Source organism: Microtus pennsylvanicus, chromosome 1 (genome assembly GCF_037038515.1).
Source record: "Microtus pennsylvanicus isolate mMicPen1 chromosome 1, mMicPen1.hap1, whole genome shotgun sequence".
In the NCBI taxonomy this organism is placed as follows: domain Eukaryota; kingdom Metazoa; phylum Chordata; class Mammalia; order Rodentia; family Cricetidae; genus Microtus; species Microtus pennsylvanicus.
In genome coordinates this window covers 221860627-221876630 of record NC_134579.1, presented here as the reverse complement: position 1 = coordinate 221876630, position 16004 = coordinate 221860627, and the positions used below count along the sequence as shown (strand labels likewise).

Here is a 16004-nt window from a genome sequence, read left to right as displayed (position 1 = left end):
CTTTAATTTGTATTATAATATGTAAACCTTTTTACATGCTTTTGTGTCTATTTTATTATTTTTCCAAACTAGTTATCATATCCTGTATATCTATACCACATACCTATCTCAGTTTTCCAAACACATCATTATTGACAATTCAGATAGAATTTTTCTTGGACACAATATGATATTCACTGATTTATACATACAATTTACGTATTATATATCAGTGGAAGCCTTCTTCCCAGTGTGTTATATAAATATCAATATAAATATAATACTATTATCTTTCATTCATGAATCTGTAGTTGTGGAAGTCTTCTTAACAAAATTGTAATATGTATATTTTCAAACATGCCCACACACCATATATATGGAAGTATTGATGTGCCATATTTCGATAGTGTTACATAATGAATGCTTTGCATGCCAAGTATTTTTATGCTATTAATTATGATGATGTCTTTATCAAGTATGTTTTTTGATACAGGAAAATGAAGGAACACAATATCACAGTATTGACTGAATTCATCTTAACGGGCATCACTGACAGCTCTGAGTTGCAGGCCCCATTATTTGGGCTGTTCCTTGCCATATACATGACCACAATGATAGGAAATTTGGGAATCATTATTCTCACCACAGTGGACTATCACCTCCAAACACCTATGTACTTCTTTCTCAGACACCTGGCTATTACAGATCTTGGATATTCGACTGCTGTGGGTCCCAAAATGTTGGAAAATTTTGTTATAGACCAAAATACAATTTCATTTAAATTTTGTGCCACGCAGCTAGCTTTTTTTCTTGTATTCATTGGTAGTGAGCTATTCATTCTATCAGCAATGTCGTATGACCGCTATGTAGCCATCTGTAAGCCTCTGCTTTATACTGCCCTCATGTCACGAAAGGTGTGTTGGGTTCTTATGGCAATGCCGTACCTTTATTGCACATTCGTGTCTCTTCTCATCACAATTAAGATTTTCACTTCATCCTTCTGTGGTTACAATGTCATTCACCATTTCTACTGTGACTGCATCCCCTTGCTGTCCTTACTCTGTTCAAATGCAGAAGAAATAGCATTTATTGTTATGATCTTTGCAGCTTTTGATTTAATCGTCTCTCTCCTTGTTGTCCTAGTGTCCTACATGCTTATCCTCACAGCAGTTCTCAGGATGAACTCTGCAGAGGGCAGGCGGAAGGCTTTCTCAACATGTGGGTCCCACCTAGCAGTGGTGACAGTGTTCTATGGGACTTTGATCTTTATGTATGTGCAGCCCCAGTCCAGCCATTCCACTGACACTGATAAGGTGTCTTCCATCTTTTACACCCTGGTCATCCCAATGTTGAATCCCTTGATATATACTTTGAGGAATAAGGATGTAAAATCTGCGTTACACAGGACTTGGAGAAATATTGGCAATATTGTTTCTTAGGGGTTTTTATAATACGATAATCCTACATATCCTATATTGCTTTGTATATTTCCAGTTTTATTTATTTGCCTGCAAATTTCATGATGTCATTGATTTATACTGCTGAGTAATACTACTTATGTAAATGTACCACATTTTCTTTATCCATTCTTCTGTTGAGGTGTATCTAGGTTGTTTCCAGGTTATGGCTATTATGAATAATGTTGCTGTAACTATAGTTGAGTAAGTGTCCTTGTAGTATGCTTGAACATCCTTTAGTTATATGCTCGAGTAGTATTACAGGGTAGATTGATTCCCACTTTTCTTAGAAATAACCATACTCCATTGTCTCAGTGTGTGGGTGCACCCCTCAAGGTTCTGAGTTCCTTGCTCATGCTCCGTCTCCTGCTCCTGATTTGGACCTTGAGATTTCTGTCCGGTGCTCCAATGTGAGTCTCTGTCTCCTTTCATCGCCTGATGAAGGTTAATATTCATGAGGATGCCTATGTGTTTGTCTTTGGATTCACCTTCTTATTTAGCTTCTCTAGGAACATGAATTATAAGCTCAATGTCCTTTATTTATAACTAGAAACCAAATATGAGTGAGTACATCCCATGTTCCTCTTTTTGGGTCTGGCTTACCTCACTCAGGATAGTGTTTGTTATTTCCATCCATTTGTATGCAAAATTCAAGAAGTCCTTGTTTTTTACTGCTGAGTAATACTCTAATATGTATATATTCCATACTTTCTTCATCCATTCTTCCGTTGAAGGGCATCTAGGTTGTTTCCAGGTTCTGGCTATTACAAACAATGCTGCCATGAACATAGTTGAGCATATACTTTTGTTGTATGATAGGGCCTCTCTTGTTCTATCGGGAACTCACCAAGGCCAGCTGGCCTGGGTCTGAAAAAGCATGGGATAAATCCGGACTAGCTGAACATAGCGGACAATGAGGAATGCTGAGAACTCAAAAACAATCGCAGTGGGTTTTTGATCCTACTGCACGTACTGGCTTTGGGGGAGCCTAGGCAGTTTGGATGCTCACCTTAGGAGACCTGGATAGAGGTGGGCGGTCCTTGGGCTTCCCACAGGGCAGGGAACCCTGATTGCTCTTCGAGCAGATGAGGGAGGGGGACTTGATCGGGGGAGGGGGAGGGAAATGGGAGGCGGTTGCGGGGAGGAGGCAGAAATCCGTAATAAATAAATAAATTAAAAAATAAAAAAAGAAAGAAAAAAAAAGAAATAACCATACTCATTTCCAAAGTGGCTGTATGTCAGACACCACCTTAAAAAAAAAAAAAACACCATTTATCATGGTAGGGGCATAGAGATCAGAAAAGTTAGTATAATATGAATACAAGAGTAAAAATAATAAAGCAGAAACATAGAATAGTACTGGGAAGGAGTTCCATTGAATAATGAAAATCCCTGCATTTAATATTCTATACACCTTTATACCTCAGTGCAGAGGGTGAAAGAAGGCAACAAAAGACTTCATTGATGTGATACAAAGAACAACTCAAACAGTTAATTGCTTCAATACATCAAGTCATTAACATTATGTTGTTTAGGCAGTGAACTGATCCTAGACCAAGTATCCTGAAAGCAGCTACCCTCAAGGTCAAGCCAAATAAGGAGCAGAAGTCTGCTTGCAGAACCTGACCATTTGTCTGGGTGGAGTGCATCTACCTATAAGGGCCGTCTTAATGTCAAAAGAACCAAGTAATTAAATCAGGTCAGGATGTGTAGCCCTGGTTGTTGTCAACAAGTTTGAGCAACCTCAAACTCTCTGACCTTTAGACAAGGTACAAATAAGATTCTACAATTGTACAAGTTTGTACTTCCATCAGCAGGGAAATAGTGTTCTAAGGAGAACACTATTCCACATCCTCTCCAACAGAAGCTGTCATTAGTGTTTTTGATCTTAGCCATTCTGACTGGTGTAAAATGGTAAATCAGAGTCAAATTGATTTACATTTTCCTGATGATTAAGGATGTTGAGCAATTCCTTAAATGTTTTTGGCCATATAATATTGTTTTATTAAAAACTCTTGGTTTAGATCTGTACCACATTTTTTATTATTAAATTTATTTTTTAACACGAACTTTTCTCATTTTACATACCTATCCCCATTTCTACTCCCTCCCATCCTTCCTCCAACTTCCATCTTCCATCTCAGCTGCCCATCCACACCTCAGAGAGGGTAAAGCTGTGCTATCAATCCAGAGTCAATGAGCTCTCACTAGCTCAGGTCACTTGTTTCTGTGAGTATCCCCATTATGATAATGACCCTTGCTCATATTATAACTCTGTTAGTAGAATTGTAAATTTCCCCAGCTGCTGTGGGACAATGGTCTTGTACCCTGTAAAGATTTGTCAGTTGTATTGTTTTAATAAAGCACCGATGGGCCAGTAGCCAGACAGGAAATATAGGCGGGGCAGTGAGAACAGGAGAATTCTGGAAGAGGAAAGACTCAGTCTGTAGTCGTCACCCAGACACAGAGGAAACAAGATGAGGATGCGTCTCTGATAAAAGTTACCAAACCATATGGTTAACACAGACAATGGTGGTATGTGCCTTTAATCTTAGCACTCCAGAGGGAGAGACAGGCAGAGCCAGGCCCATCTCTATGAGCTCAAACCTAGCCAGGTCTACAGAATAAGTTTCAGAATAACCAAGCTTAGGCAGTGAAAGACAGAAATTTAGTAAAGATTCTGAAAGACTCTAAATGCATTTCTGAGGCCTCTCAGCTCTAAAGACATTTTTTGAAGCCTCACCATTTGGAAATGGAACAGTCACCTACACACAAATGCTGGACTGCTCATCCTCTTGTGTCCTTGTAAATAATCTTCAAACATAACTCCATTCTGGGAATTGAGGCAAAGACAATACACAGATGTTGACTTAGTTCCTGATTTATTGATTCAGTCACTAGAACAAGGTCAAGATGGCCCACAGATGCTCTCCCTTACTTCACCCAGCTATTCTCCTGCCCTGGCACAGACCAATCACTACTAGTAACCCTTTAAATAAGCCAATCCAATTAGTTGGAAAACAACCCTCAGGTCCTCCCCCCCCTTATTTCTGTGGCTTTTTGCTTTAGAAGACAGCTATTGGATGTCCTTCATATCCTGAACCTGAAGGGCCCTGTCATGATAGAATAAAAATCCTCTTGCTTTTGCATCAATTGAGGTTGTGTGAGTGGTGTCTGGAGCAACTCCTCCCTGATGTTTAGACTTTGAGTCTAACAATTTAATTAATCAGGGCGACCATGTTCCAGTCCTAGCAAGCAGCAGAACTTAGCAACATTGGCCATGTGGTTCTGGCTTTAGCATTAAGGATAAAAGAAAGGAGTTGTGATCCTGTGGTTCTGGTAAGCTGGGTTCAAAGAATCAGCTGTGATTAACAAAACACCAGAACTACTAAAGCAAACTTTTGATGATGGTTAGATGGAGCTAAGTAATTAGTAATTACTGAGAAGAGACTAGCGTCTCTAGGAAGTATTTCCTGAGAATACAGAGTAGCTGTGTTCCAAAGGCGGCCTAGATTGTACCTCATGCTGGCAGCCAGACTATTAGGCATGAGTCACCCAGATAGTATTGGTTTTGAAGGCATGAAGGGGTCATGGTGTGAGGCAGGGCAATAGTGCAAGCATAAAGAAGACCACGCAAAACACAAGGAGTATGTGAAATTGGTCAAGACAACCTATCAGTAGACCAGAAGCACGGTAACTAATGATGCACACTCCTAGCCAGTCACAACATCCCAGTTGTGACTGTCAGTTTCAACAGGATCAACATTCCGGTCTCAATTTCCCTAACTACCACTTGTTTATGACAAAGAGCTTCTGTATTTGAATCTCTCATAATCTATACCACGGCCTCTGTGTCTTCTCACCCACTGCCCCTCCCCCAGGCAATGGTGACTGTACAACAGACAGCAGGAACAAGCATGCAAAACTTCAATAGACAGCAGCTGAGGCTTGGAACAGTGAGAGGCTACGAAATTCCATTGGTGAAGGTGCAGTTGTAGTGGCAGTGCAAGTCCTAGAACTGATGGGCTCATGCAAAGAAACTGAAGCTTAGTACCATGAAGAGAGCCTGATGAGAGGCTGTTGTGAAGACAAGTTGCAACAGAAGACCCCATTGTTTTGGGCAAGCCAGTACCTTAAGATGACCACCAAAACAACAATAATAGCTGAGTCAAACTAGCAGTTACCCAGACAAGCTGTGTGTACTTCAGAGGGCAGAGCTATAGAAGTGACTCAAACCATCTGGATGATTCCAGAAGATCATGAGTGGATCCCCAATATTGACCATTTGGAATGTTGTGGATAACGAAGATGTTAGAGATGCCAGAATCACAGAATACCTGCCGAGGAGAGATGCTAACAAGTGGTGGAACCAGGCAAAGAGAAAGAGCTGTGTTGCAGTCTGCACAGGGTGAATGGAATTGGAGATGTGGAGAGCATTTGTTATCAGGCATGAAGATGCAGAGTTTGGAGTCTGTCCAGCTGTTTCCCTGTCCTTTTTGGTTCTACATATCCTTGCTTGGTTCCCTTTCCTGAATTTTGGAATGGTTATGTATCCCCTCTGCCTTTATTTATTGTAAGTGTGATCTGCTTTTTTACTTTGATTCTTACAGGTGGTTACAGTAAGAAATTGTCATGTGTCTCAGAAAAGATTTGGACTTCCAACTTTGAATCATTGTTGAGACTGATAGACTATGGGGACTTTTGAAGTTTGACAAAATGTGTTTTGCATTATGATATTGTTACAAGTTTATGGGCTCCAAGGAGTATAATGTGGTAGTTTGAATGTAATTGACTCCTATAATTCCATAACCCCAAAATTTCAAAGGTAGAGGCACAATTAGGTAGTGTGGCTTTGCTTGAGTGGATAAGGCAGTATGGTCTTTTTCGAAAAAGGATGTGACTGTGGTGGCAGGATTTGAGGATTCAAATACTGATGATATTGCCCAATGTGTCAGTTCATTATCTGTTGTCTGCAAAGTGTAGTAGTCTGAGTTTCAGGACCACCTCTGCCTGCATGCCACCTTACTCCCCGCCATGATGAAATGAACCTTTGAACTGTAAGCCAGCAAACACATAAATGCTTCCTTTGTAAAAGTTGCTGTGGTCATGATGTCTCTTCACAGCAATAGTAAACACAAGCTGAGACAATGACTTAAAAATCCTAGAAGCAATGGGATGTTAAAACCCAGCCCCAGGTGCACCATATCCCCTTATGAGTTATTGACAGGAAGACTCCACAGGCCCACAAAGCAATACAGACTCTTTTCATTCCTGCATGCTGCCCAGTACAACGAGATTCTGTTGTTGAAGTCATCACACACCTTGATTGTATAAATAAACCTAAACCATTGGCAGTTTCCTCCATGATGTCCAGCTTTTATAGTGCCATTGTGTGCTATGCAGATTGTCTTTGAGAAAGGGCTTCAAATCACGTGTCCTATGATCTATGATAACAGCATGCCTGGAAATATGTGGCTACTTGTAATATTGTGATAGCACTGATATGGAAGTAGCACAGTACTCTGACTGGATTTGGGGCACATTGCACAGGAACTAAGGCAATGCCTGATACTATAAACTGGCTCAAATCCCATGCTCAGGAAAATCATAGGCCTAGGGGCGTATGTGTGAATAATCCTGTTGTTTAGCTAAATTGACAAAAAGTTCAATTACTTTGTAAATATGCATATTAATAACTAGGATAAAAGACATAGAATAGGACAATGGAGATAAGAATATGTGAGAAGGGGAATATGATTAGCAGGCAATGTGAAGACCATGGAGATATTAGAAATAAAAATGATCAAAGTACGTGATGTGCATGTATTAAAATATCAGAATACAGTCTCCTATCTTGTACAATACAGATTATACTTTTAGGAAAGAAAGGAAAATGTCAGCAGATATATGATTATTACAAAAACTTATATTATTTGATCATTATTTTTTAATTGAATTTAGTTCATTAACTTGTTATTTTCAACCAAGACACAATTGGAGCCTATTCCCCCAGGGTTGTCTCCTCCGGGCTTCATCACAGATGAATAAGCACATAAAAACTGTTTAACTTATCAATATCCACAGCCAGCTCAAACCATCATTTGCTGTTCTTTGGGTAAGAAGAAATTTCATTCTACTTGAGGAATTATTGAGTCTAGAACCTAACATTTCAAATATAACTACGTCATTCTACAATAAGTGATTTCACTATGAATAACCAAACATTAGATAACTGAAGCTTGTACTCATTTCATGTTCTCTTAAAAATAATTTTCTAACAGGTCTGCCTATGAATTAAAATCAAGCTTCCTGGACCAATGAGAATAATGAGAAAATACTGAAATTAAATTGACTTAGAGTTTTCACTATCAGTATCTTGATACATAAGTTACACTAAAGAAAAAAGAATCATTAATCTCTTAATAGGCAATATAAAAATACTGATGTTTTAATATTAAAACTCTTCATTTTATATGATTGAGAAAACAATGAAATTTTAAAAATTGCATCTTCCTTTGCAATCCAGTAAACAACTGAACGAATTACTTTTTATAATTTAGGATGTTCAGATTTAGTTATTTGAAAATACTCAAACATATAGGTTTTACTTAAATTCCTTGGGGTTGTTAATTGAGTTTTACAATGAAGTTGCATGACATGAAGGTAATGTTCTCATCACAAATGTTAGAGCACATACATGGTGAAGAAGACTTGATAGTGAGTCATGGTTCTGGTAATAACAAAATACAAAACTTAGCATCAGGTAAGTCATGAGACGTGCACAGATGCTGGGTTTTCCAGCAGATGTTCAATGAAGGCAAACTGTAATTCTTGCCCTTTTCCAAGAGTGTTTTTTAAGTACTGAGCTTTGGATATATAAATTTCTGTATTGCATAAAAATGTGTACAAGTTACATTTACATTAATTTAAGATAAGGACATAGTTCAGCAAACTAATATAAAGACACTTAATTAGTTTGGCCATTAACTTTAATGTGTTTTAGTTCTATCTTCTGCAAACTGGTATCTTTTCATTGTGCATCTAGGACAAAAGCATAACTCATGAGAAATGAAGTTCCAATTTCTCATTTACTACAAAAATAAATAAGTATATTATTTTTGAAAGATTATTAATCATCATATTCTTTACAGGATATGGAGGAGTGGACAGGGTACACATATAAGTAACTAAAGCTACTGGAAATTGAAGTAGGGTAATTGCAATGGGAGCAATGCCATATTGGAATATAAAGTGAGATGGAATCTTACCTCTACCCTGCAAAAACCATAATTCTTACATATAATTTGATAACAATTAAAAATGTCCAAAAGTATTTTATAGAATATAGCACATGTATAAGACATTAGAGAATCATTATATATCAATGTATTCTATAATTTGTGTTTTGAAAAATTTGCTTTTGAAATATTTTTCTCATAAAACATTCTACCATGTTATTAATGAGTATTAATATTCATTGGTCACTTTTATACCAAATTTAGCAAATTATTCTATAGGATTTCTTACATAGGAGTGGATCTGATGATGAATCGAGATGGGGGTAGGGACTAGAAGGAGTGGAAACTGAGGTCTGGATTTAATATATGAGAAAATAATATTTTTAAAAATAAGTAATATTAAAAATAAGACACTGGGTAAATATTCACTGCCATGGGAAATGTTCTTGCATCCTATAAAGATTTGTTACTTGTATTGGTTTAGTAAAATGCTGATTGTCCAGTAGCCAGGTAGAAAGTATAGGCAAGGTAACTAGACTAGGAGAATTCTGAGAACAGGAAAGGTTCCATCCGTGCCCACTAACCAGATGTAGATAACGCAAGATGAGAATACGCCACTGAGGAAAAACACCAAGCAACATGGGTAAACAGATAAGAATTATGGGTTAATTTAAGTTATAAGAGCTAGTTAATAGTAACCCTGACCAAATAGGCCAACCAGTTTATAAGTAATATAAAGCTCAATGTGTCTTGTTGTGACTGAACCAGGCAGGAGAAGAACTCTATCTACAATACACACCATCCATGTCATTCTACAATTTCAGTATATTGAAATTTAAATCACCACCATGTTTTTATCCCCTTCTGTAGTTCTTAAATTAACATGATATGTGTGCCTAGGTGCATATTCCCATGCATCTTTCAGTCTGAAAGTGTTTCTGCATAAATGCACATGTAAAGCTCACCTAGTTTATAGCAAAACTACACTAGACTCTATACAGTGACATGAATTAAGATGTGCTGATTATTTTCAATTCCTTCTATGAGATTTCAACATGAAGAACATCACTGAAGTCACTGAATTTGTACTGAAGGGTTTCACAGACAATGTTGACCTGGAGATCCTTTGCTTCTTCCTCTTTCTAGCAATTTACCTCTTCACACTCATGGGAAATTTAGGACTGATTGCTCTTGTCATTGGAGATTCCCGCCTACACAACCCCATGTACTATTTTCTGAGTGTGTTGTCCTCAGTAGATGCCTGCTACTCCTCTGTTATCACTCCACAAATGGTAGTTGACTTTCTGTCGGAGAAGAAAATTATTTCATTCATTGGCTGTGCTGCCCAGATGTTTCTGGCAGTTACTTTTGGTACAACAGAATGCTTTCTTTTGGCAGCAATGGCTTATGACCGCTACGTGGCCATCCACAACCCGCTTTTGTATGTAGTGATCATGTCACCCAGGGTCTATGTGCCACTCATCATTGCCTCCTATGCTGGTGGGATTCTACACGCTGTTATCCACACTTCTGCCACTTTCAGATTGTCTTTTTGTGGATCCAATGAAATCAGTCATGTTTTCTGTGACATTCCTCCTCTCCTGGCAATTTCTTGTTCTGATACCCACATAAACCAGCTTCTCCTCTTCTACTGTGCTGGGTCTATTGAGGTTGTTACTATCCTCATTGTCCTGATCTCCTATGGTTTCATTCTGTTTGCTATTCTGAGGACTCGCTCTGCAGAAGGTAAAAGAAAAGTCTTCTCTACTTGTGGCTCTCATCTAACTGGAGTGTCCATTTTTCATGGTACTGTTCTTTTCATGTATGTGAGACCGAGTTCCACGTATGCCTTGGAGCATGACATGATAGTGTCAATATTTTACAGCATTGTGATCCCCATGCTAAATCCTCTCATTTACAGTTTGAGGAACAAAGATGTAAAAGAGGCAATGAAAAAAGTGTTTAGTAAAAGACAAATTTGTGGATAAATAATATTTCCAATGAATATTATATGAAGATTATATAAGTCTTATTCTATAAGTAAATATGACCATTTACATTTAAAATGTTCCTTTTTATTCATTAATATATTCCAATCCTCAGAAAACATGGAAATAAAGGCATTGGTTAATGCATCTCTCATATGCTTTTCAAAACAGAAAGACTATACCATTCGCTTCCTTTCTAATGTTCAGAATTATATATGTTTATATGTATATTATACATAATGTTGGTACTAGGTAAAATGCATAGTGTACAAATAAATATATATGTGTGCTTATATTTATTCATATATGCATATTTATACATTTTAACATAATTTAGATGGTTTCATGTATTTATAAATAATATTTTAAATTCTCTCACATTTATAATTTTGAACCATTTTATTTTTCTATCATAATGGCTAAATAAAATTTTATTGTCCTTGTTCAGTTTACTTTTTGGCAGTCAGATTGCTTAAATATTTAGAATGTACCTTTCTGACATTACTAGGAAACACAATCTTGCACAAACTTCTTGATCCTCTGGTGTTCCAAAATTTTTGCCCCCTCTTCTACAATGTTCCATGAGACTTATGTGCAGCACTAGAATTCTGCAACTCAATTGATTATAGTTGTCTGTAATGGTCTTCTGTTGCAAAGATCCATTTTCTGGATGAATAGTAAGGACTACCCTGGAAACACAGATAGGTACTGGGCAGGCAGTGTTGGTATATACGTATATGCACACCCAGAAATATTAAAGAAGAGGCCAAGAATTAGAAAGAGAGAGAGGGGTATGTTGGTATGTGGGAATGTTTGATACAGGGCAAGTAGGTGAGAATGGAGGAAATGTTAGGTCACTGGGGGGTAAAATTATAAATAATTTCAGGATGAGTGATAAGAACGATACTAACCAAACAGCAGTCCTTTGCGAGAGCAGTAATTCCACCTAACCTTTGATTAATCTCTCCATCTCTAATAAGTTTTATTTCTCTTAATGTAAAATTCCATGCAAATTTAGTATCATTTTTATATATGTAAGAAAGTGTTCTGCTTTCTAACTCAGTGTAATTTGAACAAAGATTTCCACTGTTCTATAGTCAATCTTTTCATTTTCCCAAGTCTTCTCTCTCTCCCTCCTAGCAATTTACCTACTATGTGGTGCCGAATACTGAGTCTCTGAAAGCCAAGCCAAGCTGGATCACCCTACAGAGGGGCCACTGCATCCATATCTATTACAAACATCTGCTCTTACTCAATTTGGTCTTTATTTTAACCAGGATTATTACCCTTTTTCTACCAGAACTCCTGACTCACCAATGCTTCCACTCTTCCCTCACTGGGCATTTTGCACTTCCCCTGTCTTTGTCTTCAGCTTATTAATATTCCTGCATCACACCTAGACCTAGTACCCAACAGATGTGTCTACAACATACTTACCGCAAAATTGGGTGCCCCAAGTTGCAACATACCAATTTGTCATTCCATATCAAAAAATCAACCCTTAAAACAAACATACACGTGGCACGAATCACATAGTGACCATGCTGCTTGACACATTTTCAGCATTTTGACAATGCAGACCATACTTTCCCAGAACTTTTCAACTTTCATTTTTAATGATTCTCACTAGTAATGTCTTTCTCTTTTGTAAATTTGTACAGGTTTTAATAAAGAATGAAAATGGCAGCCTGTTTAAATAAAATAATTCCTTGGCAAGAAATCCCAGCCACTGAGAAACAAGCCATCCCATTGTGCAGTACTAATTACACCAAGAATGGGAAAGTTATAGGTTTAGTTAGACACATGATGGAGGAAGGTCATTGGATAAAAAATAAAGAAACTGCTTGGCTGGCCCTCATAGGTTAGAACATAGGTGGGTGGAGTAAACAGAACAGAATACTGGGAGGAAGAGGAAGTGAGCTCAGAGAGGCCATGCTCCCCTCTCCCGGGGACTTGATAGCTCTGCTCTCTGAGGCACACACGATGAAGCTCTGACCCAGGATGGACGTAGGCTAGAATCTCCCTGGTAAGCCACCTCGTGGGCTACCCAGATTATAAGAGATGGGCTAGTCCAGGTGCGAGAGTTAGCCTAGAAGAGGCCAGATAGAAATGGGCCAAGCCGTGTTTAAAAGAATACAGTTTCCGTGTAATTATTTCGGGTAAAGCTAGCCGTGTGGGGCGGGCTACGTTCCGGCACCTGGCCGCCCGCAGGGATAGCTTTACCCAAAATAATTACATGGAAACTATATTCTTTTAAACACTGCTTGGCCCACTAGCTCTATCCTCTTAACCCATTTCTAATAATCTATGTAGCCCACGAGGTGGCTTACAGGGAGATTCTAGCCTACGTCCATCCTGGGTCTGAGCTTCATGCGTCTGTCTCAGAGAGCAGAGCTATCACGTCTCCCTGGGAGAGGGGAGCATGGCGTCTCTGAGCTTACTTCCTCTTCCTCCCAGTATTCTGTTATGTTTACTCCACCCACCTATGTTCTAACCTATGAGGGCCAGCCAAGCAGTTTCTTTACTTTTTTAACCAATGACCTTCCTCCATCAGACATATCTGATCCTGAAGATGAAATGACTATGGTTCAGATCTAGATCCTAGGCTATATATAGCTCAGTTGGTAAACATGGAGAAATTAGAATTGTATGGTATAATGAGAAGGGATATCTTTCTGTATGTGTGTTGCTTTTATTGGTTAATTAATAAAGCTGTTTTGGCCAAAGATTTAGAAGAGTAAAGTAAGGTGGAAAATCTGAACAAAGATATATAAGGAGAGTCAGAGAAACACCTTGAAACTGCCAAAGGAGAAGGAAGTTGGACCCTTACAAACAAGACACAGCCTTGTGGTGATACACAGATCCAGAGATTAATGATAATGGGTTAATTAAGATATAAGAGCTAAAGCCGGGCAGTGGTGGCACACGCCTTTAATCCCAGCACTCTGGAGGCAGAGGTAGGTGAATCTCTGTGAGTTCGAGGCCAGCCTGGTCTACAAGAGCTAGTTCCAGGACAACCTCTAAAGCTACAGAGAAACCCTGTCTCGAAAAACCAAAAAAAAAAAAGATGTAAGAGCTAGTTAGAAATATGTCTGAGTCATCAGCCAAACAGAGTTTTAATTAGTATAGTTTCTGTGTGATTATTTGAGTCTGGGAAATAAATGAGCAGTCTCTGTTTACAAAGTAAGATATCAGGATCTTGCCTTGCCAGAGCTTTATAAGGGGAACAGGCCCATACAGTATTATAAAAAAAAAAACCTGTAATATTGTTTCTGGTCCTCTGGAGAAGTCCTTTATCCAAGATCAGGCATTTGGATAAGGGCCGCCATTTCCTCAGGGCTAAGGAAAGTTTCTGCTTACTAAAGCAGTCATTCTCTTTATCTCTGGCAAAAAAAAAAAAAGTTTGTGGCTTTTCTATTAAGGTACAGCTGATACCTATTGTCAAAGTCAATGTTAGATTCCTCAACACCTGATCTCAGTCCACATCCCAGCTGACATGCCCCTTTTCTCCCATTCAGTACTATACGCAATCAAAGGTATAGCTTTTTTCAGTAAATGCTGCTGACATCTTTATCCACCTTCAGCTTGTGTCCATCTCCTCCTCTCTGTGTTGACTCCACATTACCAGCTGCCCAAGCAGGTCTTCAGCATACAAGTAACATTATGCAGCAACTGATGGAAACAGAGACCCACACCAGAGAACTGGACAGAGCTCCCAAAGTCCAGTTGAAGAGTGGGAGGAGTGAGAATATGAGCAAAGAGTTCCAGACCATGATGGGTACACCCACTGAAATAATCTTCCTGAACATAACTAGTCCCTCTGAATGTGGGTGACTGACTGAGGGGCCACTGACCGTGGCACCAGGATTTATCCCTACTGTTTGTACTGGATATTTGAGAACCCATTCTCCTTGGATAGATTTCTTGCTCAGCCTAGATATAGTAGGGAGGGCCTGGGGCCCAAAAGCAATGTGCTGTACCCTCTCTGAAGAGTGGATGGGGTGGGGTGGGAGGTATGTGGAGAAACTTGGGAGGTATGTAGGAACTTGGATTGGTATGTACAATGAGAAGAGATAGATTGTTTTCTTTTAAAAAATTAAAAAAAACCCAATCTCTTCTCATTTTACATACCTATTTCATTTCCCACTTCCTCCTCTCCTTCCGCTTTCCTCCCCCTCCTCCCACCTGCCCCTCATCCAACCCTCAGAGAGAATAGAGTCCCATGGGGAGCCAACAAAATTTGACACATCTTTCTGAGGCAAGACCAAGGCCATCCACCCTATATCTAGGCTGAGCAAGGTATCCCAGCAAAAACAATGGACTCCAAAAGCCAGGTTAAGCAGTAGGGATAAATCCTGGTCCCATTGCCAGTGGCTCCACGGACTACCCAAGTCATGTAACTGTAACGCACTTCCAGCAATCCTAGCTTGGTGCTAAGCAGATTGCCCTACTGTCAGTTTGGAGACAGCGAGCTCCCACTAGCTCAGGTCAGCTGTTTCTATGTGTATCACCATCATGGTCTTGATCCCTTTACCCACTGTACTTTTATTAACCATATCTCATTTCCCTAGCCTCATTTTTTACAAAGGTTATTCTAATAACCAATTACACAGATCTATGTATGTCAAATGTATTGGTACCTGTGTAGTATTATCCTGTTGCTGGATCATGTAATTTGAATGAATAAATAAAATTTATGCCCTGGCAATGCTGAAGCATGCGTGAGCAGCTTATATATGATAGTTCTGTTGAACTTCTCCATATTGGGTTTCATAGTCTAAGTCATTGAGGATGATTGACCAGGTCACCATCTTTTACAGTTTCATGATACCCTTGCATTTACTGCACATAGTACATGTTATGTGTTCACCCACTTAAAAAAGTTATTTGTTTCCACTTTCAGCAATTTAGAATCCTGCTACAGGAAAGATCAGAGTGGGCTAATATCTCTTTGAAAGTATAACTCATATTTTAATTTCCAATCCAGAAGTAATTTCACCAATTTCTCTACCCAATACAAAATTCAAAGTTAGATGTACATTTTTCCTGATAATTAGTGAACAATCTCCTATTAAGTCAGTAGGCATACTAATGCTTTAGGGATAGTCAACAATAGCTTACAACTCCACAGGGATTATTTCTGAAATCGAAACATAATGCATAAATAATCCTAGAAAGTACAATACTAAGATGTACACAGGAGAAAAAATGTTTTATTACAGGTAAGAAAGGTAGATGAATATGCAAGTTGCTCCTTGCTATCAAAATGCATAGGAATGATCACATTCTGATCTCGTTTTGTCCTCCACTACAAGAGAATATTTTTGGCTTATTTTTCCATA

The 16004-nt window shown here is 38.7% G+C and overlaps 2 protein-coding genes across 2 annotated transcripts; both read left to right on the top strand.

Moving 5' to 3' along the window:
- Positions 1-476: 476 nt before the first annotated feature.
- On the top strand, positions 477-1418 carry LOC142842662 (olfactory receptor 8K3-like). Its single transcript, XM_075959355.1, has one exon. The coding sequence runs from the start codon at positions 477-479 to the stop codon at positions 1416-1418; it is 942 nt and encodes a 313-aa protein (XP_075815470.1).
- Positions 1419-9708: 8290 nt separating this feature from the next.
- Positions 9709-10662, top strand: LOC142842661 (olfactory receptor 5T7). The gene has a single exon (XM_075959354.1). The coding sequence runs from the start codon at positions 9730-9732 to the stop codon at positions 10660-10662; it is 933 nt and encodes a 310-aa protein (XP_075815469.1). The 5' UTR covers positions 9709-9729.
- The last annotated feature ends 5342 nt before the right edge of the window (positions 10663-16004 follow it).

What these genes read in the sequence shown, in the direction of transcription:
- LOC142842661 (XM_075959354.1), top strand. Translation starts at nt 9,730, where the DNA reads ATGAAGAACATCACTGAAGTCACTGAATTTGTACTGAAGGGTTTCACA.
- LOC142842662 (XM_075959355.1), top strand. Translation starts at nt 477, where the DNA reads ATGAAGGAACACAATATCACAGTATTGACTGAATTCATCTTAACGGGC.